This window comes from Selaginella moellendorffii, unplaced genomic scaffold (assembly GCF_000143415.4).
Source record: "Selaginella moellendorffii unplaced genomic scaffold, v1.0 SELMOscaffold_113, whole genome shotgun sequence".
Classification (NCBI taxonomy): Eukaryota; Viridiplantae; Streptophyta; class Lycopodiopsida; order Selaginellales; family Selaginellaceae; genus Selaginella; species Selaginella moellendorffii.
The window spans coordinates 374159-400269 of NW_003314374.1; the positions used below are offsets into that span (position 1 = coordinate 374159).

Here is a 26111-nt window from a genome sequence, read left to right on the forward strand (position 1 = left end):
TTAACACAAATTAGGGCTCTTTGCAGCTGAATCTCATTACTGGGCGAGTACACAAGAAGGAAATTCTTAGAAGAAACCGCGCTGTACATAATAGAGAACTTCCTGGGGGGTTTCTAGCCATCGTGCTCCTGCTTCTCCTTGGATGCCTTCTCCAGACGATCAGCGATCCAGTGCGCGCGCGCCTTGTCCTTCTTCACGATCCGCTCCCACACCTCTGGCTTGGAGGCGTGTCGCCCGCTCTGGAGCTGGATTGTAAAACCCCCATTATTCTCGCTCCCGTCCAATTCCACCTCCTGCTTGCCGTGATCTTCCACTTTCGCGGCCTCCTTGCTGCCGTGGTCTTCCAGTTTCACGGCCTCCTTGCTGCCGTGATCTTCCAGCTTCGCGGCGTCCTTGCCGTGGTCTTGGGTCGCCGCCTCGGCCATGGCCACCAGCGCAATGCAAGAGAATAGGAGAAGAATCTTTGACACCATCCTGAAATGCCGACATTGGGAGAGATTTCAAGAGCCAGATAAGAGATCTAGAGATCTAGAGAGGAAATTTCGCCTCTTACCTCGAGCAAATCGATCTCGCTCGCCTCGCCTTCTCCTTTCGCTTTACCCTAAAATATATTCGAGAGTTTTTAGGGTTTTGGCGATGGCGGGGGCGCTGGCGTGTGTCCAATCCTCGTGGCGTTGCTGCGTAGCTCGCAATATGGTGCGCGGCCGATCGATCAGCTACAGGAGCTTCCATGATGCGATCCCAGCGATCAAGCAGCAGCCATTTGTCTACAGGCAAGAGGTCTGTCCGAGCGATCGGTCGCGCGTTTCCCAGGATTAATGGCGGCATTTCTCTTGTTTCTTTCTTTCCAGGTCCATGCGCCAATGTGCTCGATCCGAGACTTGCCGTGTGATTTTCCCGCTACTTCTTCTTCCCAGCCCCAAGCTCAGAGCTCGTCTACATTGTCCAAAGGACGCATTCTTCTCGTAGATGGAAGCGCTGTTATTTTTCGCGCCTACTACAAAGTCATGGGTAAGAAAGCTTCGTTCTTTTGCTCTATACGTAATTCTTTTCTCCTTTGGCAGCCAAGGCTCACCATAACTTGATACCAGAGCTAGAATCTGAGGCCGACTGGGTTTTAACAGTTTTCACAGCCTTCACCACAGTAAGTGCCATGCCACCATTGAATCTAACGTGATTTTTCCTTTGTTTCCTAGATACTGGGACTGCTCGACTTAAGCCCGTCTCACTTCGCTGTAAGTTTCTCGTTACACAATTCTGTGAGCTTACTCGAGTGCTTTAGGTTGTTTTCGATCATAAAGGTGGGTTTGCAGACGAGCAACGATGTAAGACGTGTGTGTGTGCATGTCTTTCGTGGTTTCTAAATTAGTTTTTGCCATCGGATGGAAAGTGCTAAAGTCATTTTCACAGGTCTGACTTTTCGGCATACGATGTTTCCCGAGTATAAGAAGAATCGTCCACCGACGCCAGACACGATTTATCAGGGCCTCGATCATCTTAGACCTGCTCTTGTTGCCATGGGGATCAAAGTGATAGAAGTAAGTGAAATCAGTCTCTTTTTTTTTTCCTTGCAGTGGTGCAAGCCATATTTGTTTGTTGCAGGTTCCGGGCGTTGAAGCCGACGATGTGATCGCGACACTAGCAGTCTCAGCAGCGACTTCAGAGATGAAGGTAAAGATGAAGGTTCTTTCTAGTTGTTCTATTAAACGCTTGATAATCTTGTCTGCTCTCACAGGTACGAATCGTTTCACCCGACAAAGATTTCTTTCAAATATTATCTCCAGATATCCGACTTCTGAGGTTCGTTCCGAAAGGTGCCGGGTATGTTCTTCAGGTTCAGGTATATCTCCTGCTTGACCGTGTTTTCTCTGTAACAGGATGGTTTCGTTTGGCATGGAAGAGTTCTCAGCAAGATTTGGAAGCTTGGAACCAGCACAGTTTGTGGATGTACTGTCTCTTATAGGCGACACATGTGACAATATACCAGGCAAGTACTACCATACGATTGACTCAAGGCTACGCTCCATAACTTGTAACATTGCAGGTATTCCAGGCATTGGCGAGAAAACTGCAATAGAGCTTATCACAAAGTTTGGTCAGTGTCTTCACTACTAGCAGCGTGATTTTCTTGCATAGCTGATGGACTCTCTAATTTTTCTCAGGGTCCGTTGAAAATTTGTTACAGCAAAGAGACAAAGTGACTACGAAGAGGGCTCTCAAGGGGCTTCTGGCTGACAAAGGCGAGGCTTTACTTAGCAAACGCCTGGTATATAATCCAGTTAAGCATTTCTCTATTGCTTACGTCCTGAGTTCCACAAGCAGGTCGCGCTGAGGGCGGATTTACCATCTTACATGCTACCATTTACAATGGATGATTTTATCTGGCGCAAAGTTCACGTAAGTCGTGCTGCGTGTTTTCTCTTTTCCATCTCAGTGTTCATGGAATGCTTGCTTCCGTCAGGATGATGGCCAGCGGCTGTTTCAACTTCTTAAAGCAATGAGCTCGTTTGTGGACGGCGAAATTCACGTCGAGCTACAGGACCGAATCTTGGGCTTGTGGAAAAAACTGGAAACAAAGCCGTGAGAGCGTCAGGAACGGGTTTACTGAGCAGGAGGGAGCCAATTTTTTGAAGGGAGGCTCCTCGAGCTAGAAAAAGTAGCACACGACCAGGACAAGTGTTCATTGGGCATATTCGTTGGGGCTTTGAGCTGGCGGTGATGGCTATGGTACTTCTCAGATGGCCAAGACAAGGGCTTCGAGGTTGATGTTGCGAGGTACAGGTTTTAGCTCCACAGCTCCACTGGGTTGTAGGCTCATAGAATGCGGGAATCCTGGAGCAATGGCTAGCTCCAGGAAATGGAAGAACAGGTCCAAGACTTCGAGGAAAAGAAGCGTTTTGGTCTTGGGGGCTGTTACACCGGCTGCTGGAGACGCTGGGTGGGATTACAGCGAGAGTTTGCGTCAAGGCTTGCAGAATGGCAGTAGTGGTGGAAGCTCGAGGATTTATGCAAAGTGGAAATGGTGGGAAAGGAAAAACGAGAGCGCTCTGGACAAGGACGAAGCATTACCGCTTCCGATGACTTATCCCAATTCAGAGCCACTTCCGAAGGAGGAGGTGGAGAAGGCGGCCAACTGCGATCCCGAGATAGAGGTACATCACCCCCCTGGGAAGAGAAAGAACTTACGCTCGAGTTTGTGGCTTGCAGAATTGTAAGAACGTTGTGTACCAGTGGACGGGCGAGTGTAGACGTTGCCAAGGCACCGGAGTGGTGAGCTTCTATCGGAAGAATGGAAAGGAGGTGATTGGCAACTGCATCTCTTGTCTAGGAATAGGTGCGCGCCTCCATTTCTTCTTTGCTGCTTAGCTTACGTGAAAACTTCCTTGCAGGATATGTACACAAGCATACCAGCAGAGACGTGGAGCAAGACGAAATATCTTGAGGCCGAGTTCCACAAATCTTTTCGCGAAAATGGTCCGTTTCTCTCCCCCGCATTTTTGTTTCCATTCATTCCTGCGAGCAATAAAGCAGCAGCGGTCCGTTAAAAAGAGAGTTGGATCCAAGGAAGACGCACAAACAGAAAAACTGTGGCGAGAAAACATACTTAGCTGTCAGCTTCCTTTGCCGTGCCAAGATGTGGCCAAAGCTTCGCCACCCATCATCTTTGCCATTCCATTCGAGCTTGGATTGGATTTGTCTTTAAGCTCTCGGCCGCGAGGATTCAGTTGGAGGAGCTTGAATGCTTGTCCATTGTTGTGGATATCCAGCTATGAAACCAACAAAACTCCACCCAACTCGAATCAGAGAAAAAGGAAACAACCAACCAAACCTTTGCTCTTTTTGCTTGCGAGTTGCGACGCCCCGCTGCGCGACAAGGCTCAAATCTGTGAGCTTGATCCTGCAGCAGCAAGAGGGGGTCAAATTGGATATGCATTCCCCGGCTTTGCTGTTTTTGGTACCTCTCGCGTTTCTGACTTTTGCGGTATGTGCCCATGATTGGCTGCGGCTGTATACACGCACAAAACTCCCGTAAAACTTGCTGGCTTTCGAGCATGTCTGGCATACTTGTTTTGTCATCTTTCCTTTTGCGTGTTGAACTTTCTGCAGAGCAACGCTGCAAAATCGGCGGATGTCTGTTAGACAAAATAGCAAAAGAAGAAACTAATGTGTGTGACTTGAACCTTTAGTGAATGATCTTCTTTTTGCAGTTCGCAAAGTTCGCAAAGTTCGCAAAGTTCGCAAAGTTCTGTGCGAGCTGACCTCACTGGACTAAAAAAACACCATCTTTTGCTTGGTGTCCACGAAACCAACTTCCATAATCCACAAAATCCGCCTGCAAATGATGAGAGTTAGCAGGAGAAAAAGAAAGGAAATCTTTGCAAAGTCAAATACCACATCCGTTCGTAGAAGTCGGAGGAAAGGACGATGGTTTCGTACTGAACTGAAGCTCCTTTTTCTTCTTCTTTCTGCTCGGCTTGTAGTTTCTAGCTCGCTCGCTCGCTCGCTCGGAGTCTCGCGGAGAGTCGTAGGACGTTATGCTAAAGGGACAAAAACCAGCGCAGCTGCCATAATATCCTCCCATAAATGCAAGCCAAATTGCAGTTTTCGTTGATCTTTCGGAGTAACCCCATTATTTCTCTTCTTGTGCTCACCACCAGGCAGCAAATGCTCCGGCTGTCATAGCCCCGTAACTCTTTCCCTGGAACCACCTGTTCTTCCTCGTCTCTCCATTTTTTCCTCTCCTGATGTTGCTGTATTACGTCGGGCAAGTCTTCTCACTTCTCACAATTCTTCTTCTCGCAATTCTTTCCTTGGTTGGTTCCCAGCAGGAGAACGGAAGAAGGCTTCAGCAGCTCCAACAAGATTTTCGGCCGTGATATGGTAGCTTCCACCTGGAGTGGAATTCTTGCCGCGGCCAGATAGTATGGTCCCCAATTCTTACTTTAGAAGAGATGCAAATCCGGAGTCCATGTCTGGAGCGCTGAAGATGGAGCACGATGGCCTCTACTGGGGGCAGCAGCAGCAAATTGATCCACTCGGCCAGAACGTCTATCCTGTGCAGGCATCTGGAAGTTCTCAAGGAACCAGCATCCAGTTCTCTCCCTCCCCGTCTTCTTCGACTCATCTCCAGGCACTCCGGGACTTTATGTCGCAAGGAAACAGCACCGGCAGTGTTCCACTGTATTCGCAGCAGCTAGTGCCACTGCCACCCCCGCTCTTGGTTCCACTGGGAGAAGATCCATCACACTTCAGCAGGTCTGCATTGCCGGATGTTGATATGCGCGGTCAATACCGGGGAGATGTCTTTGGCAGTGAGAAGACCCCGCACAGAACTCAGCTCCAGCGAGAAAGCCATATCCTTGCCGAGCGTCAAAGGCGAGAGGAAATGAACGATAAGTTCTCATCCCTCCGAGCAATGCTCCCGAAATCTTCAAAGGTATGTCTGTAGCCTGTAGAATATATGAGAGGTGGTACAGGGACTAAAAAATCAATTACCTGGCTTTTGCTGCAGAAAGACAAAGCGTCCATAGTCGGGGATACAATAAACTACGTTGTGGACCTCGAGAAGACGTTGAAACGACTCCAAGCTTGCAGAGCAAAGAGAAAAGGTTGCCACATTCCAAAAGAGAAAAGTTTGAAAAGCTCACCATCATCCGACCCGAAGTTGGAGGCCTCGAAAACTGACACTGTAAGTATCGATCGGTTCCCAGGCAGCTCTGTTTCGATCATAACAGTCGTGAACTTATGCTGCAGGTCCAGAGATTGCCAGTCCAGGTCGAAGTTCAAGCGCTGGGAGAGCAGGCAGTAGTAAAACTGGTATGTGGAAAATCGCCTAAGCTTGTTCTGAGAATACTGACAGCATTGGAGCAATGTAAAGTCGAGGTTCTCCAATCTAATGTCACCACCCTGGGAGATATTGCTGTTCATTTCTTCACAATAGAGGTTAGTACTTGCATAGTCCATGAATGAAAAAAAGGGAACTCTTACCAAGTTTTTCAACTCTGCAGCTCACTCCCGGTGTGAGTGCCACAACCGAAGAGCTCATCGCAGCTTTAGAAGCAGCTGCTGCTGCAATGAACTCCTCAACATCCTGACCTGATTGTTCTGGCACCATATAACATGTTCATGATCGCGGTGCCCGTCACCACATTCGATTCCACCTTCAAGAGTTCTCACAATTCCCCATGATTCATTCAAGTGAGCTGCCAAAAATACACGCATTAAGAATACGAACATAAGTTATCCTGCTCGGGAGCTTACCATGAGTAGCAGCTCCGTGGTGGAAACCACGTTAGCATAGCGTTCCAAGAAACAACATCCCGCTCTTCGAACCCCCGAAAATCTCTTCGTCAACCTTCCCATGCTTCTTGCGAAACATAAAGGAGCCTTGGACTTTCGAGAGGGTCTAAGAGCGGGAGATTGCCTCATTTGTCGAAAGAGCTTCAGAGCCTCCTCCCTTGCTCGTGAGCAACCAGCAGCGAGATCATCGCGTTCCATATTGCTGCTCGGACACGAATCCGGTAAAAAACACCCCCGCGCTTTCCATAAGCATTCGCAACGCATCCTCTTCCCTACACGAGAGTCGAAATATATGAGCGGCGATCCGATATGAAGAAATGGAAGCTCACCCGTCGTCGCTAAACTTTGGAGGCATATTCTCAGCTTGGTTTATCACTTTCTTCTTTTTTTTTCTTGTGTAATAGCATATGCTGCTCTATTGAATTGATTAGCCTAACTACATGCAAGAAACACAGGCCACTCATGATAAGAAAAGAGTAGAACTCAATTTGCTGTACACAAGAACCATATTCTTGAGCTATATACTACAAGGTGACAATCAAGAACTCGGAGGACTCTCTAGAGCAAACCACCCAAACTTACCCCTTCGAAAATCCAGAAGCAATCTGGTTGCGGCCTGATTGACATCGCCTTGAAACAGCTTTTGCGCCACGAGCTCAAGATAACTGCAGAGCGCATCACACCACCTCTTAGCCAAACAAAGCTTCAGACGAGACGGCCTTACTATTCTCCCGAGCAATCTTCCGCGTCTACTCTGTAGCGAGAGGTCAGCACCTTGGCTCCTGCATGGTTTTGTCAGACGCTATTGCCGAGGAACAAACAGAATCACTGCGAACCTGCTGCTGGCAAACGCTTCAATCTCTCGACAAGCACCGCAGCAACTCCTGAAACTTCGTATGATTCTTGTCCGATGTCATTGCATATCGCGAGCTTCACCGCTGCAGCCTGATCGTCGAACTTCATAGGTAGGATCCCAGGCGAATCTAAAAGGTCTAGACCATCGTGAATCGTCGACCACCTGTGCATGGAACGATGTTGTGCTTATCAAGAATGGAGATCTAAGCTTTACCTTAGCTGACGGGTTACACCAGGCCGTGGTGCAGCTTCACATATTTTGCGTTTCAAGAGCCGATTGATGATGGAAGACTTGCCGATATTGGGAAAACCAACGACTGCTACTCTGACCTGTTCCAAACTATCAGGGGGAAACAAGAGAAAACAAGAGATGCTATGCTCACCGAGCGAGGAAGAAGACCTTTATCCCTTCGCTTCGAATTTATGGTAGAAGCCACAGAGCCGGCTTGTCGAGTGAGTTTCATAATCCCCTGTAAAGAGAACTCGCTCACAGAGAAATGAAGTGTTCGCAAAAACTCACCTTTCCTTGCTGGCCATTTGTAAATATGACAGGCATGTCTTTCGAAGCAAAGTATGAAGCCCAAGCGTTTCTATCCGCGGTAGAGATCATGTCTTCGCGATTGAGAACCAGTATCCTCTTTTTTCCACGGATCCATTTCTCAAGCTTTGGAAATATTTCCGGTTAGTAACATGTGCGAAGGAACTTATAGAACACTTACGTCGGGATGACCAGTGGCGGAAGGTATCCTCGCATCTCTTAGCTCCACAACAACGTCGACTAGAAGGAGCTGTTCCTTGAGATCTCTCTCGGCTTTGGCAATATGTCCAGGATACCACTACACTTCACAGAGGCATTAGAAAGACGATAGAAGAAGGAAAAAGCGAGAAATTCACAAACCTGGACGTATCTTCCCGTTGTCATGAGCCGATTCATCTCGACATCCACGATCGGCCTCTCGTGCTTGAATGTTCTCACTGCCAGCGACGCTGTAGCCGAAATCCTCGAATAATTCCGTAGCGACTGCGATAATTTCACCGATAAAGCTCGCGAATCAACCGCATTCTCACCTTTCTGAGCAGCATCCTCTCTCCCGACCTCCATTTCTCTCCCCAGAAGCTGCCGCAGCGATCGCGAGTCGCCGAGCACCCTAAATCCGCGCTCACGACCGCCATAGCCAAAATGAAAAAGATCCCACGGAATAAACCCTAGGGCTAGGGTTTGTGGTTTTCTTGGGGAGCAAGCACGATGCAGGTAAGTAAGCGCTCGATCTCTCTTCCCATTTCCTCAGCGATTGGTAGCGATTTCTTGCAGGCCAGCGATCGATTCAACATAAACTCGCAGCTAGAGCATCTCCAGGCCAAGTATGTGGGCACTGGGCACGCCGACCTCAATCGATTCGAGTGGGCGGTGAACATCCAGCGCGATAGCTATGCCTCGTACATCGGCCACTACCCGCTGCTCGCCTACTTCGCCATCGCCGAGAACGAATCGATCGGGCGCACGCGCTACAATTTCACGCAGAGGATGCTCCAGCCCTGTGGATTGCCGCCCGAGAGGGAGGAAGAAGCATAGCTAATGAATCTAGAACTCCCCAGGAGCTCGCAATGCGATGGCACAGCGCCATTGTTTGTGATGCCGGGAAGAAGCAGCTATGCCTGGAATATGCTAATACATATCGAACGGTTGTAAACAAAAGGATCGGACGGCTACTGTATTGCCATGTGGACGCCATGCTGGCACGATTGGGACCTTGAATTGCGCGGTCGGATGGCACTAGAGCATAGGGGGACCCCCAGCGCCAGAGATTTATTTTGGGCGATCGCGAGAGGAATTTCTCCCAGCTCCATCCATCCAGAGGGAAGATCGCAGGGCGCGCGCCGGCAAAGAAATGCTTCCAGTTCTAGCACAGTGATCTTCCCGAGATGAATGCCGCTCCGGCGGGGCCGAGATTTCACCAGCCGGATGATGCTTGAGGACGATGGAATTCGTAAGTGCCACTGGAAGAGAGGTTCTTAGCTAGGGTTTAAGCGGATTTCTCTCTTTCAGGTGGGTCGATTCCAGGCGCTGGTGCGAAATGTGGCTGTAGCTCTTGAGAAGCCCAACAAGGAGAGATCCAAATGCCCGAGATGCAAGGGCTCGGGGTTTCTGGCACAGAGAGCGCCGTGGGATTGGAGCCGTGGGACTGTCTCCAACGATCCTTGCTGGTTCTGCGAAGGGTTAGTGCTTTACTCTTTCTAGATGAGAATTTGCTCACAGATTCTCTCTGCTAGGATCGGTGTGATGCCTGTTGCTGGTCTCACTGGCTTCTTGCTCGCAAGAGCATCGCCAGCTTTCCACACTCGAGATATCAAAGCTCCCTCCCAGCTTCCAATCAAGGTGCAACTCTACCTGGGAAAATATCCAGGAACTCGGCCAAAGTTTTCCACGCACAAGGTTTGTGACAATCCAAAGGCCTTGCTCCACGACTTTTCTCGAGTTCCCGACTGGCTTTGCGGCGAGGAGTTCCAGCACCTTGAGACGCCACGAGCACCGAAAACTAGCATGGCAAGCGGTGGAACTCTATCCCCCAGGACCACTCCAGTCACAGGAACACGAAGAGGAAGCTCTAGTCTTTTCCGCACCAAGTCAAGCACACAACCCCGGCCTGATGGCGGCGTCCCTCGCTTCTCTCGCCAACTTGGGATGGCTTCGAGCACTCCTCGTTCGTCACCACCAGCTTACGGGACAAGGAGTCCCTCGTCTTCACCAAAGGAAAGACAGACACCGGTGGTGTTGATACCAGTTCCTTCAACGCTCGAGTCGCCCAAGGATACCGTGGAAGCTGAAGACGCAGGAGCGCCGAAGTCTGTTCGCTTCGCTCGAAGAAATCCGAGACACTTCAAGGCACCCAGGAGAGAGAGGAACCGGATCCGAGAGGAGGCGGAGAAAGAGGCCGTGGAGAGAGCCCGGAGGAGTGTACAATCAGGCCCTGGCGCAACCGAGATGGAAAAACAAGACCAAGCTGGAGCTCCAAGCTCAGGTAATTGTTTCTACAGATTCATACATTCGTGCACGATCTAACTTGTTTGGTGGCTTTGTTTCCACAGGTCCAACACTTTGGTCCCTTAACGATCCGAGCAAGCCATCGTCGAGCTGGGCTTGGGCTTCCAAACTCCCTCTGCCTCCCTGGTTGGAGCCCTGGAAACGATCGTCACTGGGAAAGCATTTCTGGGTGAATCAGATGGTGTATGGAAGCCTCAAAGACCGCACTGCTGCACCACTCTCCCCAATGCCTAGTAAAGCATTTCTTTAGAATCCCTTGCTTGTAAGCTTTCTTGGAAAGAAAGCTTAGTTTTAATCATATGACAGTTTATTCGTCAATTTGAGAGTGGTAGTCAACATCTTTGATTGACGTTCATTGACTTTGATACAATTAATAGATGAGAAACATCCACGAGGTCCTGGATTCAATCCGGTAGATTGCCAGGGTACCACACCTCTTTGTGGATTTGTGGATGCTGTCCTTGGTGTGCAAGACACAACAAACCTGGTCCCTTTTCTTCCATTGCTTGGCAAATTCCTGTGAAGCAATGACACTGTGCCAGGATCTATAAACTCATTGCAGCCTCCCCAGATCGTCAAGCTTCAGGCCCAGAAAGATCCGGAACAAGATGATCCTCCCCACCCTAGAAAGAAATAGCACCTAAATGGTAACCATTGCTCAGTCTAGTGGAGAACTTGTGCTTCTAATTTGTCCTATTTTAGTAACTATGTATAGTTTAAATAATTTTTTCACCATATTTATGTATTATTTACTTATTATGTAAAAATCTTTTATATAGTGTTTGATTTGTTAAAACACCATAAGTACACACTTTTCACGAAGATGAGCTTCACCATTATTAAAAATAAATTAAAATAAAGTCAATAATCTTTTATAAAATAAATATAAATTGATAAAAATTCAGCATGTGAGGGCCAAGTGTACGGGTACAATGTTGTATACTAATATTAGTATAGTGGGATTTTGGTAGCTGTCAGATTGGTTTCAATCTGGACCATTCGCTCCTGTATATAAACTAGAGTTTTTGGGCTAATTGATATACATATTTCTATATTCCCTTTTCATATTCCAAGCACTCACATTGATAGAAATGAGGGGCACTTTTGATTGTCCTTGAGGAGTGCTTGAATTTGAAATTTTGGTTTAGATCTAACTTTTGCATTGTCTAAATCTAACTTTTTCCATTTCCTTTCTTTTGTTCTTTTCTTTTAGGATTTTGGTTTGGATTTAGCTTTTTGCATTGTCTAGATTTACCATTTCCTTTTAGCTTTTTGTCATTTCTCTTCTTTTGCTCTTTCTTTTTTATTTGTCTTCATGGCAAATCAGCAATCTCCTCCTTTGACTCTGGAGCAGTAGTTAGTACAATTGCTTGATGCTATGCATTTGCAATTGAACAACCAAACTCAATTGATGGCAACATTCACAGCACGTGGTACAACTCCTCCTACTTTTGGTCTCAATCCTCGCGTTTGGCCGGAGTTCTTTTGCGGGAATCCTAGGGATAATGTGTACCATTGGTTCGATCACTTCACGGTGATTGCCACATATCATTCTTAGGATGATGCTTGACGTTTGTGTGAGTTTCCCACGTGTCTCAAAGGGACGGCATTGTAGTGGTACAATGGTTTGAGCGCAACCACTCGTGGGGATTGGAGTGTTCTTCTGGATGTCTTCAAACGTGCCTTCGGACATGCCGATGATTGTGATGACACCTTCCAACAATTGCATTGTTTTTGCTAAGGGTCATCTGAGACGGTGATGCAATTTGATGTTTGTTTCCGAAGTCTTTTGCTTCGTGCGGAGCCAAATATGTTGGAGTGAATCAAGCTAGAAATGTTGTGGCCAACACTTCATCAAGATCTTGTTGGACTTGTGCATGCACTTGTTCTCGCCACCCTTGACGATGTTCTTCACTTGGCACAACGTTATGAGACATTGCCTCTTCCACTTCTCGTTGCACGTCCTTCAGTTCCACTTCCTATAGGTGATGGTCCTGTTCCAATGGAGGTTGATGCTGCTACTGCTCAAGTCCAAGGACAAGGGCGAGGATGTGGTCGTGGCCATGATGTTCACTATTGGGCGTGTGATGAAGTTAGTCATACTTATCGGCATTGTTGGCGTTTTCTGGATTGGCAACCTCTATTTCCGGGGTGGAGACCTTGGCGTCAGCAACGTCCCGTTGGTGCTGCTACAGTGGACGATTTGGACAGCGAGATACATCCAGGAAATGAGGAGTCATGCGAGTAACAGAGGGACCTTGTGTGAATAAGTCAGTAACCCGTCCATCTTTCTTTCGGGATGATCATCAAGGGGTTCACTCGGCACCGGTTCATCTAGTGTTTACTTTCCAAGCTCGTTTTTATAACAAGAAGTCTCCTATTATTTTCTCCATGTTGGTTGATATAGGTTCAAGTTTATTTTCTATTGCTCGACCTGTTGCCACACGTTGCCATCTACACTTGTGTTATGCGGCAGAACTAGTTTTCATTCTTTATGGCAATGGCCGTACACATGCATATGCACGGGATGAGGTGGACCTGGTTGTGTGTGTGGGCGATCTCGAGCTTGAGTTGCAGTCATTGAGGGTGGTGCTGAGTCAAGCTTTTGACTTCATTCTTGGTGTGGATTGGTTGCAGCGGAATCATGCTAAGTGTGATTTTGAGGCTTCTCCCCCTTGTCTCATACTTCCTTGTCTTTCATCCATTCCTCTCACTTCTGTACCTCTTTGTCCCTCTCCTTCTACCTCTGCTTCCATTACTTTTGTTTCCCCACTATTTCCTCCTGTGTTTCCATCTTGTTCTGCTCTTCCCTTTTCCGATCCCTCTGATGATCTTTGTGTTGCAGTGGTGGACCGGCTTATGAAGGAGTATTCTGATCTCTTTGAATTTGACCTATCGTCTGGGGCCAAGATTGCCACATGTCATCCAATTCCAACCAAGGATGCTCGTCCAATCAAGGTTCCTGTTCGTTATCAGTCACCCATGGAGATCAAGATTTTACGTGCAAATGTCCAGGAGATGTTAGAGAAGGGTGTTATTCAGAAGTCGCGGAGTCCTTGGGCATGTGAACCTCATCTTGTGACGAAGCCTGATGGGAGTATTCATTTATGCATCGATTACCATCCGTTAAATGAAGTGACGATCCCAGATGTGTACCTTCTTCCTTACACTGCTGATCTTTTGGATTGTTTGGGGCGAAGTCGTTGGTTCACAAAGCTAGATCTTGTTTTTGGGTACTGGCAAGTACCGATGGCTGAAACAGATATTCCTAAGACTACTTTTCGTACACCATTTGGTTTGTACGAGTTCTTGGTGATGTCGTTTGGTTTAAACAATGCTCTAGCAACTTTTTAGCGGATGATGGACGAGGTTCTTTGCGATATGCCGAAGGTGACTGCTGACTTCTGTTGTTCCAGCTTCTCTGGATTTTCTAGACAAGGATTCTGTGTTGTTGGCAGTTGCTGTACTTGATGTTTAGTGTCCACAAGGCGCAGAGCAAAATCTACCTTCTTTTGATGAGGTTTGCGAGGTTCAAAAGATTGAGCCATGGATTCGAAGGCTTCAAGATGGGTTTGAGAATCCTACATCACTTGCTGATGACTTGCCTTTTCGGCATTTACATTCTCAATATCACCTCGAAAACGGCCTTATTTATTTTGTGGGGACAGATCTTGACGATCATTTACGGCTGGTGGTGCCTTCTATCTTTATTTCGCAGTTTCTCCATACCTACCATGATTCTCCTATTCTAGGTGGGCATATGAGACATCATTGGGTAATTGAGAAGTTGCGCAGGTCTTTCTATTTGCCGGAGATGCGATGTGATATTATCCGGTATGTGCATAGCTGCGTTTAGTGCTAAGTTCGTAATACTCCCCTTCTTGCTGCGGAAGGACAGTTGGAGTCAATTGCAGTTTCCCATCTGTTTGAGTTAGTGGCATTTGATCTTATAGGACCTTTTCCACGGTTGACTACTGGCAATGAGTATGTTATTATTGTTTTTGACTACTTGACTCGTTAGGTGGAAGTTGGTGCTCATGCTAGCGCCTCTGCAATTGCTGTTGGATACTTCCTCCTCAATCGAGTGGTGTTCCAGCATTCTTGTCCAGAGCGGATTCTTTCGGATAATGGTCCCGCATTTATGGCTGAGGCATTTAATGTTTTGACATCTCGGTTAGGGATACGCCACACTTTCACGAGTGCTTATCATCCACAATCAGACGGTCTAGTGGAACGGCTCATTTGGACATTCAAGGGGATGATTGCGAAGTATGTGAACTTTCAGCATTCGGATTGGGATGGTTATTTGCCATCTCTTCGGTATGTATATTTCACAGGGGTGCAGAGTTCTATTGGTGCTTCACCATATAAACTCCTATATGATCATGATCCAATATTACCAACGGAGCTGGGTTTACTTTCGCGATTGCCACGAGTTGTGGATGCTAGGTCATGGGACCAGTATTTGACGAGCATTCTTCCACTTGTCCAAGCAAAGTCTGCCGAACACTTAGGCCATGTACAAGTGGGACAACAATGGTAGTACAACTCCCATCATCGTCCACTTGCGGAATACAAAGTGGATGATTTGGTGTTAGTCTGTTTTCCCCATCTTATGGTAGGTGGTTTATCTAAGGGGCTTCTTGCGCAGTGGAAAGGACCGTATCGGGTGTTGCGGCAAGTTAGACCACAAGTTTATGAGGTTTGACATGATGTCCAACAGGCCGATCCTCCAAAGATTGTGCATGTGCAGCAGTTGAAATGCTTCATACAAAGGGATTGGGAGTAGTTAATACCACCTACAGATCTGCCGATGCCTCCTCCTGATGTTCCTCCAAATCCTGGCCCATCTACAAGAGAACCTTGATAGTCTTCCATTATTCCGAGAGGAGAGGATGATGTGAGGGCCAAGTGTACGGTTACAATATCGTATACTAATATTAGCATAGTGGGATTTTGGTAGCCGTTAAATTGGTTTCAATCTGGACCACTCACTTCTGTATATAAACTAAGGTTTTTGGGCTAATTGATATGCACATTTCTATATTCTCTTTTCATATTCCAAGCACTCCCAAGCATAAATTATAGGTTTTAATATAAACAAAATTATTTCAATTCTATTTTATTCATTTAACAATTATTTAGAAAATTTATCATATTAGTTATTTATTCTTCAATTATAAAATATAAGTATAAAGAAAAAGTAAAGCTCAAAGATTCACTAAAAATAAATATCCACTAAACTTTATTAAAATTAGAATTAAAATATTCTTTAATCTTTATAAAAATTTTTCAAAATCACTCAGATGAACAAACTATAAACTCTTGAATTTGGACTTCTGAGAGGTCACTTAGCCAAATACTATTTAACTCCAAAGATGCTTAACCCCAAATATACCAAAACTCTTAACTGATTTGAAAAAATATTTTTGTTCATGGGCTTTTTCCTTTTGTATTTGAATCCTATGGATCATCTTTAAAGATATTTTCTTTGGTTACTTATAATCCATTTGTAAGCTCCTTAACTTAGATTTCTCAAGAGGTCACTCAGCTCAATACTAATTAAACCCAAGAACACTTATTCCTTAAGCCCCAAAATGAAGCTGAAAAGGTGCTATGTGGTAGTGGCCGAAGAAAAAGCCAAACGAGCATAACACATTTGGACTAAAAGCTCCGACTTAAAAGGTCGAGAGCGGGAGTGGAACTCTCAACAAAGTGCTTGAAGAACAAGCACGAAGTGAGCAATAATTAAGTCTCTAGAAAAGGGACATAGGAAGACCAACACATAACACGTGGAAGTGTTTGAGATGGAGTCCGAGATGGACCTAAGGTGGACTCGAGATGGAGTCCGAGATGGACCCGAGATGAAGTTCGAGATGGAATCCAAGATGGACCCAAGATGGAGTTTGAGATGGAGTCCGAGATAGACCCGAGATGGAGTCCGAGATGGAGTCCGAGTTGGAGTCCAAGATGAACCCAAGATGGAGTTCGAGATGGAGTTCGAGATAGACCCGAGATGGAGTCCAAGAAGGATAGCTTGGTGAAGTGTTCAAAAGTCAGCTTTAGTTCCCTAGGGAGATCAAATGGCAAATGCTCCCAGTCCAAGTGTGGGTGGCACTACCTACTTGGATACCTAGCATGGCTTAACAAAATCTCGCTCTAGGCCCACATCTAAAGCACCAAAAGGCGAAAGGTGGGAAGAGTACCCTTGAGGCTCTCATAAGGCTATGGTGTTCCGAAATGTTATTTGAAAGTCCCAGACTGTGAAAAGGAAGAGGAGCGGTCCTCTAGTGCAATGACTAAGGATACGGTCACATGGTGAGGAAGTCCTAAAGGACAATGGAACTTAGTGGTTGGGTCTAGAGGCCTTGATTTAATGGCAGTGTTGGTGAACCTGGCCATGGATAGGATGGGACTTGGTGGGGATTGAAAGAGGGATATTGGGGAAGGCTGTTCCCCTTGTCTGTGGGCATCGTAAGGATGCTAAGGAGTGGATCTAAGATGATCAGTCATAGATGGATGGCCCAGTTTTGGAGAGACAGGACTGTGGTGCAAGTGGTATTGGACCATTAGTGCAGCAAAGGTGATTGGGTATGGCCTTAACATAATGGGCTACTATGTCGGTGGTAACACTTGCTTAAGCAACTTGAGTTCCTTTGTATTGTTGACAGGAATTTATTTAGATTGACTGGTGTGATAGTTGGCATGAGCGAGTGTTTGTTGGTCTTATTGCATTCATTCAATTTTGTTGATTGTTCCTCAAGTTAAATCTGATAGATTTGGATGTTATTTCTTTCGGGTGATACATTCGCCAGCATTCTACTTGAGTGTTAGTCATGGGATTGGACACATGGAGCACTTCAACCAAATGCAAAGGTTGAGTGGCAAGGATGCCATTCTTGAGGCTAGCCAGCCCCAAGTCCGGAATAGGACTTATGGAGGTTGTGAGTGAGACTCTTCCAAATGGTCGGAGGGGTGGTTAAGTGATTAAAGTAGAATGGAAAATTTAGTCACTTATAATTTAACCCCAAATATCCCAAGACCCTTACTCAATCCTAAGATCACTCAGCCTAGTATTAATCAAACCCAAGAATGCTTAACCCCAAATATCCTAAGATACATACACCCCTATGATATATGCATACTGAAGAAATGGCAAATAACCATTTCAATCCAAATGCTAAAAGTTTTTATATATTGTGATCATCCCTTTAAATGTTCAAACGAGCTGTTCCACCAAACCGTCTGATTGTGGATGATAAGCACTCATGAAACTATGGCATATCCTCAATCGAGATGTCAAAACATGAAATGCCTTAGTCATAAATGCAGGACCATTATCCCATAAAATCCGCTCTGGACAAGAAACTTCTTGTAGCCGATCCAACACTTTACAAACATTATGAATGTGTTCCTCCCACATCCCCTCTGAGTGGATCAAAACATCATCAATGAAGTTAGCAATCACCTCCAGTATATCGCAAAAAACCTCGTCCATTATCCACTAGAAAGTCACTGGAGCATTGTTCAAACCAAATGCCATCACTAAGAACTGGTACAAACTAAACGGTGTATGAAAAACAGTCTTAGGAATATCTGCTTCGGCTATCTGTATTTGCTAGTACCCAGAAACAAGATCTAGCTTGGTAAACTAACGACTTCTCCCCAAACGATCTAAGAGATCAGCAGTGTGTGGAAGAGGGTACACATCTAGGATTGTCACTTCGTTTAATGGACAATAGTCGATGCAAAAAACGAATACTCTCATCAAGCATTATCACAAGATGAGGTTCATATGCCTAAAGACTCCACAACTTTCAAATAACCCTGTTTTCTAACATCTTCTTGATGTTTACACATAAAATCTTGATCTCTTTGGATGATCAACGACAAATAAAACCTTGTTTGGTGAACATCTCTAGTTGGAATCAGATGACATGTGGCAATCTTGACCTTAGACGATAGGTCAAATTCAAAGAGATTGACATACTCCTTCATGAGCCGGTCAATTGTTGCAACACAAAAACCATCGGAGGGATGGGAAAAGGGAAGAGTGGAATAAGATGAAAATATAAGAGGAAGTAATGGGAAGACAAAATAATGAAAGTAGAGGTAGAAGCAAAGGGACAAAAATATACGGAAGTGAGAGGAATGGATGAAATTTAAGTAAATATGAGATAAAAGGGAGAAGCCTAAAAGTCACACTTGGCATGATTGCATTGCAACTAATCCATACCAAGAATAAGGTTAAAAGCTTGAGTTGGCACCACTTGCAATGACTACAACCCAAACTCAAAATTACCCCATATACACAATTAAGTCCGCATCATCCTTTGCACATGCATATGTACAACCCTACCATAAAGAATGAAAACTAGCTCCACCACACGACACAAATGTAGATGGCAATGTGTGGCAACAGGTCAAGCAATAGAAGATAAACTCGAATATGTATCAACCAACACAGAAAGAATAATAAGAGACCTCTTGTTATAAAAACGAGCTTGAAAAGTGAATATTAAATGAACTAGTGCTAAATGAACCCCTCAATGATACATTCAAAAGAAAGATGAAGGGGTCACTAACTTATTTGCGCAAAGTCCCTCCATTACTCGTGTGACTCTTCATTTCCCAGATGCATCTCAGTGTCTAGATCTTCCACTGCAACAGCACCAATAAAATGTTGTTAATGCCAAGGTCTCTATCCAAGAAATGGAGGTCACCAATCCAAAAAACGCTAACAACACTGATAAGTGTGACCAACTTCATCACACACCTATAGTGGACATCATGGCCACGACCACATCTTTGTCCTAGTCTTGAACTCGAGCAGTAACAACATCAACCTCCATTGGAACATGACCATCTCCCACAAGAAGTGGAGCTGAAAGACGTGTAGCAAGAAGTGAAAGAGTAACATCTCATAACGTTGTGTTAAGTGAAAGGCATCATCAAGGGTGGCTAGAGCAAGTGTATGCACAAGTATTACCAAATCTTAACAAAGGGCTAACCATAACATTCCTAGCTTGATCCGTTTTGATATATTTGGCTTCGCATGAAGTAAGAGGCTTCGAAAACAAACACCAAATTGCATTACCGACTCATATAGCCTTTAATAAAGACAATGCAATTGTTAGAAGGCATCATCACAATTGTCAGCATGTCCAAATATGCATTTGAAAACATCTGGGAGAATACTCCAATCCTCATGAGTGGTTGTGCTTAAACCATTATACTATTGTAGTGTCATCCTTTGGAGACATATGGGAAACTCATGCAAACATTAAGCATCATCCTAGGAATGATATATGGCAATCACCATGAAGTGATTGAACGAATGATACAAAACATCCCTAGGATTCCCATGGAAGAACACCAGCCAAACGCAAGGATTAGCAGCAAGAGTAATAAGAGTTGTACCATGCACCATGAATGCTACCATCAATTGAGTTTAGTTATTCAATTGCAACCACATAACATTGAGCAATTATAGCAACTGTTAAAGTTGAGTCAAAAGAGGAGAAAGCTACTACTTTGCCATGAAGATGAACAAAAAAGAAAAAGCAAGAGAGAAGAATTTGAAAAAAAACAATAAAAAAAGAAAGATCTAGACAATGCAAAAGCTAGATCTAAACAAAAATCCCAAAAGCAATAAGAAAAAGAAGATTTAAACAATGCAAAAGCTAGATTTAAGCTAAACTTCTAAATTCTAACACTCCTTAGGAACAATCACAGCTACCCCTCACCTCCACCAATGTGAGTGCACAGAGAATGGAAAAAGAATACAATAAATATACATATCAATTAGCCTAAAAACCATAGCTTATATATAGGAATGAGTGATCTACATTGAAATTAATCCAATAGCTATCAAAATCCCACTATGCTAATATTAGTATATAACATTAGAAAAGCAAAAACTCACCTGAATAATCTATCAATTTGTGTAGAGCCATCAATAAGAGCTCATAGCCTTAATTTTCATTTTTCAACTTAAACCCAAACAATTCAGTCCTAAATCTCAACTCTCACATCAACATTCAGGACCAAATGGTTTTATGGTGGCTAACTTAAAAACCATTTAATGGCGAAATGCTTAGATCTTAGGACATTTTGCCCTAAAATAGATCAAAGAAATGAGGGGTTTTTTGTGTAGTCAACTCCAAAGCTTCTTTGCTCTCATCAATGAAGATTATCCACTAGGGGATTTACACTTCAACAACTAAACAACATAAAATGGATGTGTTGAAACTTTGTCATTGCTTGTTGCAAGGTGGCACATGCTTAATCTTGAAGGCAACAACTAAACTCTTATAGCTACTCTAAAAGTCAGTAGAAAGCCAGAAATAATGGTAAGATTTTCAGTGCACGATCAAGACTGAAGGCCCATCAATGTCTTTCCTCATCAACATAGGTATGGTTCTCTTATACAGAATTTGACATTATTCTTGCTACTCTAGATGAGGATTACATCTTAGTGTTGAGGATCACAGGATCCAGTGATGGATTTTACAATGAATCTAGCAAGGCGAGTGTGTTCACTTTAATGGTTTTTGGTGTTTGGCAGTCCGGCAATCCACCAACCACATTATAGAATATCCTTGTTTATTCTATAACATAACTAGTAAAATGTAGATTTAAAATTACTTAAAGATTTAAAATTTTATTTTTATAAATCTTAAATAAAATTATAGAACTCAATTTTTTTTTTATGTTCTGTTGGACGAGCACGTTCCAGTTGATGAGATGGAGATCCTGCGGGTGACCGGCAGGATACATTGCTTGCCTCACCGCCGAGTTGATTTCATCGTGGTGCGGAATAGCACGACCTCACCGCCACACTGGAATCGCAGTGCCATCTTCCAGGCAGTAGTTGAGGAGCGCGTGGGAGCAATGGATGTACAGAGCTGGGACGCGCAAGGCGAGGATGGATCTAGCTCTGCGAGAACTCGTCATCCGGACCCCATCATACCTGTTAGGCACCAGCTCAGGATAATAGGATAAGGAAAGGGCCCTGCAATCAAGTGATCACCCCTTTAGCCAGTTGGGTTAGGGTGTAAGGGATAGGATCCTAACATTGGTATTAGAGCTCAGTTCGATTCTCGTGGCTGACGAGTGGGGCAAGAATATTCTGAAGGAATATTTAACATGGTGGATCTAGAGGGAGAACCAAAGTTTGGTAGACCCTAAGAAAAGGACCATGGTGACCGAAGGGTGGCCTAAGTATGATCGCGGACGATCATTCCTTGACGAGGGGGAGGATTGTTAGGCACTAGGTCAGGATAATAGGATAAAGAAAGAGCCCTGCAATCAAGTGATCACCCCTTTAGCCAGTTGGCTTAGGGTGTAAGGGATAGGATCCTAACAATACCTCGTCACAAAGGTTTCCTTGCCATTGCGCGATCCACAGAATGTGACCTTGGTTGTCTTGGTGATGCTCGTGACCGATTTGATCACCGCCAAGAGGCCGACACTGATGCCATCCAAGGCGCGGCTGGCTGCACATCAATCCAATCCGTTGGAGAGGAAAGCTTGGGAGATCTATACCATTGGGACCGAGGCTGGTGGCCGTGGCAGCGTTCGCAATGAGGTTTGGGGATTTCTCGAAGACATGAGCTTGGATTTCTCGAGAATGTAGGCCTCCGGCGAGTGCAAGGCCGGCCAGCCCCGCACCAACTATGGCCACTTCCATCACCATGCGCGTGTTCTTGTGAAACAATCAAATAAAATCTGAACCAAATATTCCTGCATGCCCCTTGGTATTTTATTTTTCAGCAAGCTGGCTATGGTTTCACATACCAGTTACGCGGGGGATTGCTGGCGCTGGCCGTGATTGTCGAGAATAGAGGGGCACGAAGTAGACCTTGGCGGACTTTCCATTGCTCGTGCTCTGCTTGGAAGATTTTGGATGTGTTCTTGGTGGTTCTTGCTGTCCCCGTGGATTGTCTCATGTCCCGAGTTCTTGTCAATCTTGTCCGGAGGATCAAACATGGTCTGCCAGCCCGCGATGATCATCTCCTCTGGAGAATCCGTCTTCTTGAAGCTTGGCCTCATTTCCATGAGCTAAACAAAAGAGAGAAGAACATCTGACCAACTCCATCCTTAGAAAGATCGTTTGGCCCATCTTGTCTCATGGCTACAAAGTTGGCAATGTTGTTCTTCACCAAGAGTGATTAAGGTAATGCATTCCATTCATTTAGGATTAGTAACTCACAGGGATCAAGTTCGACTACATTCAAACAACCCCTTGGCTCATATAGACTAAGAATATTTGCAACAATTTTACTTGAAGTATGTTGAATCTGGATCACCAGTCATGTTTACCGGGTAACTAGCGGCCCAGTGTTGAAACTCCTTCATCCGGCACCTCTGATCTGAGGGCGTCAACTGTGTCACCCAAGCCGGTATAAAGTCGGCTATGGAGGTTGTCTCTGCTGCGTAGTTTTGGAACTTTGTCAAGCGAGGGATTCGAAGCTCTTCATACCTGTTTGAAAGAACCTTACGTTTTAAGTTCTGATCGTCGTGAGACTTCACACAACTTTACCTCATCACTGCTTGCTTGAGATCTTCCGGATTTGCAGCCGCGAGGGCGGGGGGGAGAAGCTCACAAAGCTGATGAGCGTCTTCGAAGGCTGTTCTTGCTCCTTGGCCGGGGCCCCAATGCATCGCATGAGCAGCTAAAATGAGAGGAGATTCATGTAACTTCTCCACGCAAAACTTCGTCAAAAAAACTTACCATCGCCCATGAGCACCACCCTCTGATCCAGATCGCTCCAGTTCTCGAGTGGAATTCGGTCCTTGATTCTCCTCTGGAAAATCTGCCCCGCCTCGGTTGCTTCCACCGCGATTTTGAGCGGCTCCCACGCGGGAGACGAGCCCAGAAGCTTGTCAATCTCTTCCAGCACCCTCGCCTTGCCGGATTCATCGCAAAACCCCCCGCTGGATTCCTTCGCGGTGCTGCGATCCTCAACTCTAAACACCCACAGCGTGTAATCCTCGCCTAGAGCAGAAAGAACAGTGTCAACTGCCGTACAAGACCTAGATCATCCATACTGGAGGACCGTACCAGCGTCGACGAGGAAGCATAGCGATGGGCCGCTCCGGGTGATTGCGATCTGGTCTTGATCGTGCACCGAAAATCTCCCAGGATTGTGGACGAGCGCATTCCAATTGATGAGGTGGAGATCCCGCGGACGATCGGCGGGATACATCGCTCGCCTCACCGCCGAGTTGATTCCATCGGCACCCACCACGAACTTGGCACGGATTATCGTGACCTCACCGCCGCATTGGAATCGCAGCGCCACGGATTGATCGTCCAGGAAGTAGTCGAGGAGCACGTGAGAGCAGTGAATGTACTGAGCTGGGACGCGCGAGGCGAGGATGGATCTGGCGCTGCGCCATTTCACGACGTAGAGCTCGTCCTCGCCATAGCTCGTCACTAGGGTTTTGTCACCAGCGCCATTGCGCGATCCACACAACGTGACCTTGGTCGTCTTGGTGAGGCTCGCGACCGACTTGATCGCCGCAGAGAGGCCGACACTGATCCCATCCAAGGCGCGGCTGGCTGCGCATCAATTCCATCGGGGAAAGATTGAGCGAGGAGATCTAGAAGAGATTTTGGGAGTATACCATTGGGGGCGAGGCTGATCGCCGTGGCTGTGTCCGCGATGAGGTTTGGGGATTTCTCGAACACGTGAGCTTGGATTCCTCGAGAATGTAGGCCCGCTGCGAGAGCAAGGCCGCCCAGCCCCGCGCCAACGATGGCCACTTCCATCACCGGCTTATCCATGCTCGAAGAACTCCCAGGAGAGGGCTTCGTACTTGGGACTTGTTCTTGTTAACACCGATTTGAGATATATCCGTTCCAAAACTATTTACTTAGTTATTATGTAGGTTAGCAAATGTTGGCCAGTTGACAACGCTTATTATTCAACACATGTCTCCTCTCAATGTCCATGTTTTTTTAATTTTCCTTGCTCCAATAGCAACAGTGCCATCTTGACTCTAACCTTAAGTGTTAAAGAATAGCTCTTAATATTTAGAAAAAAGAACTTTGCAAAAACATTCTACATACCTTTTCTACTCTTTGAAGTTCTATTGGACAACTTATCATAGTATCTGCTGTTAAGCTCACACCATAGTTGATACTTAGAGTCTAAAATTGCTTTGGTAGAGAGAAGAAAATAAATACATTCACTCATGTGTATATGTTGATCAATGGCTCTCACCCTGCTTGCTGTATCTTAGTGTCAAGAGTTTCCAGACCAACACCAGATTTTCCCCAAACCATTCTCCACTGTTATCATGTGTTAATAAAGGTGTAAGTTGAGTAACCTTTGGGATAAATCAAATAGTCAATGCTTCTAATCAAGTGTGGGTGGCATTATCTATTTGGATATTTTACATGGCTCATTAGAACTTTATTTTAGCCATATGGTTGAGGCATTTTAGTGGTAGAAAATAAAGGGAGTATTTTCAAGATTCATGTTAGGCCATGGTATTTTAAAATATCATCCCAAAATCTTGGACCATAAAAAGATAAAAAAGTGGTCCTTTTGCTTGGTGACATAGTTACATGGTAAAAAAATCCTAAAGGTTAATGGGACTTAATGGTTAAGCCTTTGGGCTTTAGGCTCATAGTGGTATTAACAAGCACTACCATGAATAGAAAGGGATTTAATAAGGACTAAATGAGAGATATCAAGGGATGGTGTTTTCTATGTCTTAGGCATTTTAAAGATGCTAAAGTGTGGTCATAAGATGACCACTTATGAATGAATAACCTAGTCTTGAAGAAATGGGGGTACTAATGAGATAAGGGCAAATGAATAATTTTAGCATAACAAGCTGAAATGTTAATGGTACTTTTGGGTGTTAAAAGTGAGAATAAACACATGGAAGACTTAGACTAAATGTGAAGTTGATGTGGTCTTGAAATCACATCTGGGGGTAAGTAAGTACCCTAAAACAGATAAGGACTTATAGCAGTTGTGAGTGATATTTCTTCAAAAGGTCAAAAGTTTAATTAAATGACTAAAGTAAAATGAAAACTTTAATCGTTTACACATACTTAGTGATACACTACACTTTCATCCACAAACAGATGGTTTGGTAGAATGGCTTATTTAAACTTTCAAAGGGATTATCATGAAGTACATGAATTTTTAACATTTGGATTGGGATGGTTATTTATCATTTCTTTAGCATGGTTATTGTAAGAGACTAAATTTTTCATTTTACTTTAGTCATTTAACCACGTCTTCAACCATTTGAAAAAGTCTCACTCACAACGTCTATAAGTTTTATTCCCCACATGGGGACATGCTAGCCCCATAAATGGCATCCAGTGTTGCGAATGCAACTTTAGGTATCAAAAATTATCTATCAGCCAATCCTTATGGACACTCTTTTCTTACTACCACGACAGTATGAGGTCGGTATTGTCAGACCTATTATCAATTCCCACTTGAGTTAGTTGAGAAACTGGTTATTGATTGTGCACTTAAATCGGATAAACATAAGGTAAGAACTCTTATGTGTTTCTTGTTGAGCATACTCGGCCCAGTTTGAGAAACTCCTGTCATTGGCTTGCACTTGCTATTATCAAGAACCCCCGTGATATTGAGATTGGTCCCTCAATATTCGCTAAATGATAACTTACCGTGTTTGCCAAACACCCTTGCTATCATGTCGTTTGTGTTAGTCTCATTTTGATCCTAAATGCTATTTATGTAAAGTGTCTAGATTTGTTCATTTGGCATATTTATGAAATGTAGAGATTGTTTTGAACACAATGGTGTTTGTCCTGTGTCTAAATTCGCATTCTAGCACCATTCCATATTTAGTAAGTTTCAAACTTGTCCCAGAGACTAACTCCTAATACTAAAGGAGGCTTGGGGTGAAAGCCCAA

At 44.9% G+C, this 26111-nt stretch overlaps 8 protein-coding genes across 13 annotated transcripts; 4 read left to right on the top strand and 4 right to left on the bottom strand.

The window, feature by feature from the left end:
- Window positions 1–10: 10 nt before the first annotated feature.
- Window positions 11–612, bottom strand: LOC9659996. Its single transcript, XM_002990938.2, has 2 exons — window positions 554–612; window positions 11–474 (listed from the first exon to the last, which is right to left on the bottom strand). The coding sequence occupies exon 2, from the start codon at window positions 471–473 to the stop codon at window positions 114–116; it is 360 nt and encodes a 119-aa protein (XP_002990984.1). The 5' UTR covers window position 474; window positions 554–612; the 3' UTR covers window positions 11–113.
- On the top strand, window positions 612–3550 carry LOC9660561 (5'-3' exonuclease). Of its 6 annotated transcripts, none has more exons than XM_024664674.1 (15): window positions 612–780; window positions 852–1011; window positions 1065–1144; window positions 1197–1235; window positions 1283–1325; window positions 1411–1538; window positions 1603–1671; window positions 1736–1821; window positions 1878–1987; window positions 2045–2095; window positions 2163–2266; window positions 2323–2397; window positions 2462–3152; window positions 3208–3334; window positions 3390–3550. In XM_024664674.1, exons 1-13 carry the CDS (start codon window positions 637–639, stop codon window positions 2582–2584), a joined length of 1212 nt encoding a protein of 403 aa, XP_024520442.1. In that variant the 5' UTR covers window positions 612–636; the 3' UTR covers window positions 2585–3152; window positions 3208–3334; window positions 3390–3550. The 6 variants fall into 6 exon arrangements, with proteins under 6 accessions (XP_024520442.1, XP_024520443.1, XP_024520438.1 ...); XM_024664675.1 differs by having other exon boundaries at window positions 1283–1301; XM_024664670.1 differs by having other exon boundaries at window positions 1878–2095.
- LOC112342607 lies at window positions 3324–4925 on the bottom strand. The gene is made up of 6 exons (XM_024664677.1): window positions 4393–4925; window positions 4182–4333; window positions 3960–4114; window positions 3830–3898; window positions 3605–3767; window positions 3324–3513 (listed from the first exon to the last, which is right to left on the bottom strand). The coding sequence occupies exons 1-5, from the start codon at window positions 4580–4582 to the stop codon at window positions 3722–3724; spliced, it is 612 nt and encodes a 203-aa protein (XP_024520445.1). The 5' UTR covers window positions 4583–4925; the 3' UTR covers window positions 3324–3513; window positions 3605–3721.
- On the top strand, window positions 4902–6252 carry LOC9659998 (transcription factor bHLH94). The gene is made up of 4 exons (XM_002990877.2): window positions 4902–5437; window positions 5513–5689; window positions 5755–5943; window positions 6009–6252. The coding sequence occupies exons 1-4, from the start codon at window positions 4925–4927 to the stop codon at window positions 6093–6095; spliced, it is 966 nt and encodes a 321-aa protein (XP_002990923.1). The 5' UTR covers window positions 4902–4924; the 3' UTR covers window positions 6096–6252.
- Window positions 6253–6763: 511 nt separating this feature from the next.
- LOC9659999 (DAR GTPase 3, chloroplastic) lies at window positions 6764–8386 on the bottom strand. Its single transcript, XM_002990939.2, has 9 exons — window positions 8224–8386; window positions 8054–8176; window positions 7875–7991; window positions 7676–7819; window positions 7539–7625; window positions 7370–7485; window positions 7137–7318; window positions 7025–7082; window positions 6764–6965 (listed from the first exon to the last, which is right to left on the bottom strand). Exons 1-9 carry the CDS (start codon window positions 8326–8328, stop codon window positions 6839–6841), a joined length of 1059 nt encoding a protein of 352 aa, XP_002990985.2. The 5' UTR covers window positions 8329–8386; the 3' UTR covers window positions 6764–6838.
- LOC9660562 (uncharacterized protein At4g14342) lies at window positions 8364–8846 on the top strand. Its single transcript, XM_024664678.1, has 2 exons — window positions 8364–8407; window positions 8468–8846. The coding sequence occupies exons 1-2, from the start codon at window positions 8402–8404 to the stop codon at window positions 8726–8728; spliced, it is 267 nt and encodes an 88-aa protein (XP_024520446.1). The 5' UTR covers window positions 8364–8401; the 3' UTR covers window positions 8729–8846.
- Window positions 8847–8921: 75 nt separating this feature from the next.
- Window positions 8922–10516, top strand: LOC112342605. The gene is made up of 4 exons (XM_024664676.1): window positions 8922–9143; window positions 9203–9372; window positions 9427–10175; window positions 10243–10516. Exons 1-4 carry the CDS (start codon window positions 9135–9137, stop codon window positions 10446–10448), a joined length of 1134 nt encoding a protein of 377 aa, XP_024520444.1. The 5' UTR covers window positions 8922–9134; the 3' UTR covers window positions 10449–10516.
- An 11852-nt stretch (window positions 10517–22368) lies between these two features.
- On the bottom strand, window positions 22369–24107 carry LOC9660000 (aurachin C monooxygenase/isomerase). Its single transcript, XM_024664763.1, has 5 exons — window positions 23831–24107; window positions 23265–23765; window positions 22935–23198; window positions 22743–22875; window positions 22369–22682 (listed from the first exon to the last, which is right to left on the bottom strand). The coding sequence occupies exons 1-5, from the start codon at window positions 23988–23990 to the stop codon at window positions 22481–22483; spliced, it is 1260 nt and encodes a 419-aa protein (XP_024520531.1). The 5' UTR covers window positions 23991–24107; the 3' UTR covers window positions 22369–22480.
- Window positions 24108–26111: the final 2004 nt, after the last annotated feature.

What these genes read in the sequence shown, in the direction of transcription:
- LOC9659996 (XM_002990938.2), bottom strand. Translation starts at nt 473, where the DNA reads ATGGTGTCAAAGATTCTTCTCCTATTCTCTTGCATTGCGCTGGTGGCC.
- LOC9660561 (XM_024664670.1), top strand. Translation starts at nt 637, where the DNA reads ATGGCGGGGGCGCTGGCGTGTGTCCAATCCTCGTGGCGTTGCTGCGTA. An exon ending in TTTTCACAGCCTTCACCACA is followed by an intron (nt 1,145 to 1,196) that starts GTAAGTGCCATG and finishes TTTGTTTCCTAG; the next exon opens with ATACTGGGACTGCTCGACTT. An exon ending in GTTTGCAGACGAGCAACGAT is followed by an intron (nt 1,326 to 1,410) that starts GTAAGACGTGTG and finishes TCATTTTCACAG; the next exon opens with GTCTGACTTTTCGGCATACG.
- LOC112342607 (XM_024664677.1), bottom strand. Translation starts at nt 4,582, where the DNA reads ATGGGAGGATATTATGGCAGCTGCGCTGGTTTTTGTCCCTTTAGCATA. An exon ending in GACTTCTACGAACGGATGTG is followed by an intron (nt 4,334 to 4,392) that starts GTATTTGACTTT and finishes CATCATTTGCAG; the next exon opens with GCGGATTTTGTGGATTATGG. An exon ending in AAGAAGATCATTCACTAAAG is followed by an intron (nt 4,115 to 4,181) that starts GTTCAAGTCACA and finishes CCGATTTTGCAG; the next exon opens with CGTTGCTCTGCAGAAAGTTC.
- LOC9659998 (XM_002990877.2), top strand. Translation starts at nt 4,925, where the DNA reads ATGGTCCCCAATTCTTACTTTAGAAGAGATGCAAATCCGGAGTCCATG. An exon ending in TGCTCCCGAAATCTTCAAAG is followed by an intron (nt 5,438 to 5,512) that starts GTATGTCTGTAG and finishes CTTTTGCTGCAG; the next exon opens with AAAGACAAAGCGTCCATAGT. An exon ending in TTCATTTCTTCACAATAGAG is followed by an intron (nt 5,944 to 6,008) that starts GTTAGTACTTGC and finishes TCAACTCTGCAG; the next exon opens with CTCACTCCCGGTGTGAGTGC.
- LOC9659999 (XM_002990939.2), bottom strand. Translation starts at nt 8,328, where the DNA reads ATGGCGGTCGTGAGCGCGGATTTAGGGTGCTCGGCGACTCGCGATCGC. An exon ending in AAGGTCTTCTTCCTCGCTCG is followed by an intron (nt 7,486 to 7,538) that starts GTGAGCATAGCA and finishes AGTTTGGAACAG; the next exon opens with GTCAGAGTAGCAGTCGTTGG. An exon ending in GAAGATTGCTCGGGAGAATA is followed by an intron (nt 6,966 to 7,024) that starts GTAAGGCCGTCT and finishes TGCGCTCTGCAG; the next exon opens with TTATCTTGAGCTCGTGGCGC.
- LOC112342605 (XM_024664676.1), top strand. An exon ending in CCTTGCTGGTTCTGCGAAGG is followed by an intron (nt 9,373 to 9,426) that starts GTTAGTGCTTTA and finishes TCTCTCTGCTAG; the next exon opens with GATCGGTGTGATGCCTGTTG. An exon ending in AGCTGGAGCTCCAAGCTCAG is followed by an intron (nt 10,176 to 10,242) that starts GTAATTGTTTCT and finishes TTGTTTCCACAG; the next exon opens with GTCCAACACTTTGGTCCCTT.
- LOC9660000 (XM_024664763.1), bottom strand. Translation starts at nt 23,990, where the DNA reads ATGGATAAGCCGGTGATGGAAGTGGCCATCGTTGGCGCGGGGCTGGGC. An exon ending in GATCAGCCTCGCCCCCAATG is followed by an intron (nt 23,766 to 23,830) that starts GTATACTCCCAA and finishes ATTGATGCGCAG; the next exon opens with CCAGCCGCGCCTTGGATGGG. An exon ending in GGTGGTGCTCATGGGCGATG is followed by an intron (nt 22,876 to 22,934) that starts GTAAGTTTTTTT and finishes CTCTCATTTTAG; the next exon opens with CTGCTCATGCGATGCATTGG.